At 47.1% G+C, this 4,471-nt stretch overlaps 1 protein-coding gene across 1 annotated transcript; it reads right to left on the bottom strand.

The window, feature by feature from the left end:
• Window positions 1–2,556: 2,556 nt before the first annotated feature.
• CCR75_005768 (uncharacterized protein) lies at window positions 2,557–3,615 on the bottom strand (the record flags this gene model as incomplete). Its single annotated transcript, XM_067963843.1, has 1 exon — window positions 2,557–3,615. The coding sequence occupies one exon, from the start codon at window positions 3,613–3,615 to the stop codon at window positions 2,557–2,559; it is 1,059 nt and encodes a 352-aa protein (XP_067815269.1).
• Window positions 3,616–4,471: the final 856 nt, after the last annotated feature.

The following is a 4,471-nucleotide window of genomic DNA, read 5'->3' as shown; positions in this document are numbered from 1 at the left end:
ACAACTCTGAACTTAGGGGTAGCTTCAGAGTCCGCGTCAGTAGGGCATCCCGCCCCTACTGCGCTCCTGCATTTCTCGACCCCTCAGTGGTCGATGCAGAACTCATGCGTCTCGCACGCTGGTTCTTGCCATCGCCCTTTGGGAAGGGAGTCCTCTTGCTGGGCATTTTTGCCCCAGCAGGGACCCTGGCATAGCAGCGAGCCATCATATGGCCGCGCTTGCCGCATTTAAAACAGACCACGTCTGCATTGCCCAACTCCATAGGAGTGGCATCTGTCCTCTCGGCCGACGGCTTATACCAAGCTGTCGCCGAGGCACTGTTGTAGGATTGCTCCTCAACTAAGGCAATTTGGATTGCCTCTTCCATCATCGACGGCACCTTTCTGAAAAGGGCCTGTCGCGATGGGCCATGCCGTAGTCCGTTCATAATCGTGGGCACCTTAATGTACTCCGGTATCGGACCTACGGTTACGGACGCCGACAGCGAGCGCATCTCTTGCACGTACTCTTGCAGACATCGCTTCGCCTGTCGCGCCCCAAAGAAGCGCGCCTGAAGCAACACTTCGTTGTTCGGCGGCTGGTAAATGGCGCAAATCTTTTCCTTAAAGATCGCCCATGAGGGGAACGCTTTTCTGTCCGCCATAAGCGCCGAGTAAGCCCACTCTGAGGCCTTACCGCGCAGATGCGACATAGCGTACGACACAATCCGGCTGTCGTCCTCGATGAGCTGGGCGACACCACATTGCTCCACGGCTAAAAGCCAGTGGACAATCGTGTGCGCCGCAGTTCCATCGAACTTGGGCGGGTCCATCCGAATGGGCCTCGGTTGATGCGGCCGGGCAGAGAGCATCTCAACAGTCCTGTTAAGAGCCTCGCTCCGAGCCTGCTCATGCCTCAGCTCATCCTAAGTCTGAGTGACGGACTCCGCCGCAGCATGGCTTTGTGCCTCGGATGCGGCCCTTCGCTGTCCGAGCACGAATGCCTCAAACTGCTCCAACTGAGCAACATGTTGCTCAGGAGGACTACCCAGGAGCCTGGCCAGGGCTTGCTCACCAAGTCCCTGCGCCATTAGCCCTGCCACCTCCCGATGATGTTCGAAGAGGTGGGGAAAATGAGCCCAATCAATGTTGAGGCTCATCCTCACGTACACACGTGGAAGGTGGGCACGTCGTTATGCGGCCACGCTCTACTTAAGCACACACCCTAGCACAGCGAGGAAGCGGTTAAACCTGCTTCTCTTGCGTGCAGTGAGGTCGTTGTGGTGGGCGCGCAAGCGACCTCACCCAACACACTAAGAACTCTGGTGAAGTGACGTCACGGGAGCGGTAATCCGTCTCCTCGTGCGCACTTACCAAGTAGGTAGTAATTTTCAGACTGATTTATATTTAATAGAATTAAATACAAATACCTATTTTTAGCGATTAAGATGTTATTTCCATAGATATCAAACATATGTATTGCGAGCGTATCTTTATAGATACCTCGCGAAACTGATGACGCTTGCCGTCATCATGGATGACGCTGGGCGTCATCCCTCCTAATGTGAATGCACCCATGTGCATCACATCCACAAGGGTTGGTCACAAATGTGGACCACACCCGAGTGTTGGGTCTGATTACTATTATTTAGTAATAGACAATCCCCTTAAGCACCAAATGAACTTAAAGGGGACTGTGTAACATTAGGGCAACTTTAGCCCGTTACACGGCCGGCGTCAGCATCAGCCTGAACATCGTCTTTTCATCTAAGTACGCATAATGACTGTCAATCAAATTCACTTTACCGTCTTCAGCACGATAACTTGAGCAGAGCAACAAGCACAGCTGACCAATTTTGAACTCGTGAAATCGTTTTGGCTTCAAATTGGCTAACATTGGTGCCAAATGTCCAACCAGCGCATTTAAGTAATTTGCTGTATTGCTGCCCTCACTCCACCGATTTTTCCGCATATACTGGACAGCTGTCCAAGCGAAGAGCGGCCGACTATTAGCGATAATGCCTTGTAAAACGGTTGGCAGTATCATAATGTCACTGTCGATTGCAGTACGAGGTAAAAGTGAATGCACTTTGCACCACAGATAATCCAAAGTGTTTCTAGATCCAGCGGAATCCGAGACCAAGTTTCGCGCCGTGCCACTCGTGGAGCTGACAATCACAATAAGTCCAAACGATCGAAAAATGTTTCTCACGAGACGAAGTCGACATTTTTGATCAATAGCCTCGTTGGTGCTTGATGTAGTGTAACGGGGTGTATCGTAACATGAAATTAACACTTAAAGGTTGTTAATTAATATATTATCTAAAAGGTAGATAATATTTGGAGGATATTACTTTATATAGTAATATCCTGAATTCTTATCCATAAATAGGTATAGGCCATTATGTCTATTTATTCCGCAGACTAATCAGCTGTAGAAGAAATCAAAGAGAGTTACCAGATAAGATAGATAAGAATTCATTTACATGTTTAGTATTAGTTTATAGTTAAGTCAGCATTTACAAAGATAGATTAAGAGACACTTAACTATATTAATACAGTTTTCATTTTACCCTCTTCAGTTAACTTGTATTAAGAGAAGTCTTCCTCTATACGTACAGTGTACGTCACCTAACGAAAGGCACCACTCACAACTGAAGCAGTGTGAAGCAGACTTGTACTGAAACAGTACAAGTCGCAGTGCCCCGTTACATGTAGCTTCTCTTTTAATTTCACGTGAAAATTCATCTAGGAAAACAATGAAGGGCTTCTTTTCGCTCGCAGCTCGATCTTCGAGTGCCGTTTTCACGTCTTGGCGAGTCTTAACAGTTTCATCAACTTTATTTTTTCCAAGCAGTGCAGCTTGAATAAATCCATAAAGACACAGATTCTCTATACCTCGCAATTTTGTAATGCTGCCAATATCGGACCGACCTTTTAAGTTTTGAAAGTCTTTATCAAGGCAAAAGCTGAAAGCATCGGTACGTGATGAATACGCTGCACTGATGTCTTGTACTTTATCAGGTACCCTATTACACCATATGTAAAAAACATCAAATTCTCCTGTGGCGTTCAAGTTGAATGCCATTTGCGTCTTTCCCATACCAGACGAGCTTTCCAAAACATCAAACGGTGTGATGTCAAAATTGCCCTCGAGGATTGCGCGGATTGCTTTTGAGAGTGACTCGACTTGTTCATCCCTCACAAGTGTCTTGGAGAGAGACTCATACCTTTCCACAAATCTGGCTTCGTCGCTGTTCGGCGAAATGGTAAGCGGGACCTCATTTGGAAGCACCACCAGCACGTGAATTTGGTTTGGCTGCGGCGCGGGCATTTGGTTATCGTTTAGATAATCCTGGATAGGCCAAATTGCCCTTAGTGGCTTACAATCAAGCATACTTTTGATGTCATCATCCACATTTCCCCTTTTGAGTTGCTGTGCACTCGGCTCGTTACCCGACAGCCACGCGTCCCCCTTCCTCGCCAAGTACAGCTCGAGTTTGCTAGCACTGCATTTTATGTCGTCTGGATTCTTAGTTTTAATAACGTCCTTTAAGTCCCCCATTGACTCATTTTCGTCGATATTCACAGGAAATACGACTTTCACTCCGATTAGGGCACAGTAGAGCTTCACCATTTGTGTTTCGTCTTTCTCTTTTGGATTGTGAACCCGAAAAGCTTAAAGCCTCACTTTTTATTGCTAAGAATGTTATCAATAAAACGCATTCAAGCAGTTGGAATTTGGATATGGGTGTGTTTGAAGTCTGATGAAGTAAAGTACTACGGATTTACGCCCGGCTGCTCGATGTGCATTGACTCTTTTAAGCACGGTTTGTGACCAAGCTTATGAAGCTACTGTCATACTTGCGCTCATGATACTACCTACCACATCGATCCTAAATAGCACACTAGACGCTTTATAATAAGCACAATGAGCCGTAGGACATGACCACACAGTGAGATCACTCTCCTCAATTAACCGACCCCAGTGGCCGAGTGTTTAAGCACTGGAACTGGGACCGGGAGGTTCGTGGATCGATACCCGCGGAGGGCGGTACGATGACACATCGCCGGAGATAGGCTAAAAAGCAGACGAGCAACCATCCAATGGATGGCCGCCCTGCCAACCCGCACCGAAGGTGTGTGATAGTTGGGTGGGAGGAGGCCCTGCAGCCGAAATTCCCCATAGTGTAATGAGGGGTGCGGGGTTCCAATAAGAGAACTTCGTCAAAATTGAATCTCTCCTCAATTAAAGGGTGTTCTGGCGTCGTCTCCCAATCGGAACCTTATGAAAGGTTGTTGTGCTGAGAATATTAGCGCTTTCGCATCAGTTTAACGCTGTCAATCGGTTCCGTTACAAGGCTTCCTGTTCAAATGCGCAAAATTAAAATAGCTATATTGACTGTCATCTGTGTGAAAAAAAGGTTAGGTTGATTCTGACCAAATCAACCTATCGATAGATCTAATATCTATGTTTCATTTTGTTGCGTCGA

Source organism: Bremia lactucae, assembly GCF_004359215.1.
Source record: "Bremia lactucae strain SF5 chromosome Unknown BlacSF5_NotPlaced_196_SHOA01000118.1_96943bp, whole genome shotgun sequence".
Classification (NCBI taxonomy): domain Eukaryota; phylum Oomycota; class Peronosporomycetes; order Peronosporales; family Peronosporaceae; genus Bremia; species Bremia lactucae.
Note: the sequence above shows the minus strand (reverse complement) of the source record. Positions and strands in the feature narration are given on the sequence as shown.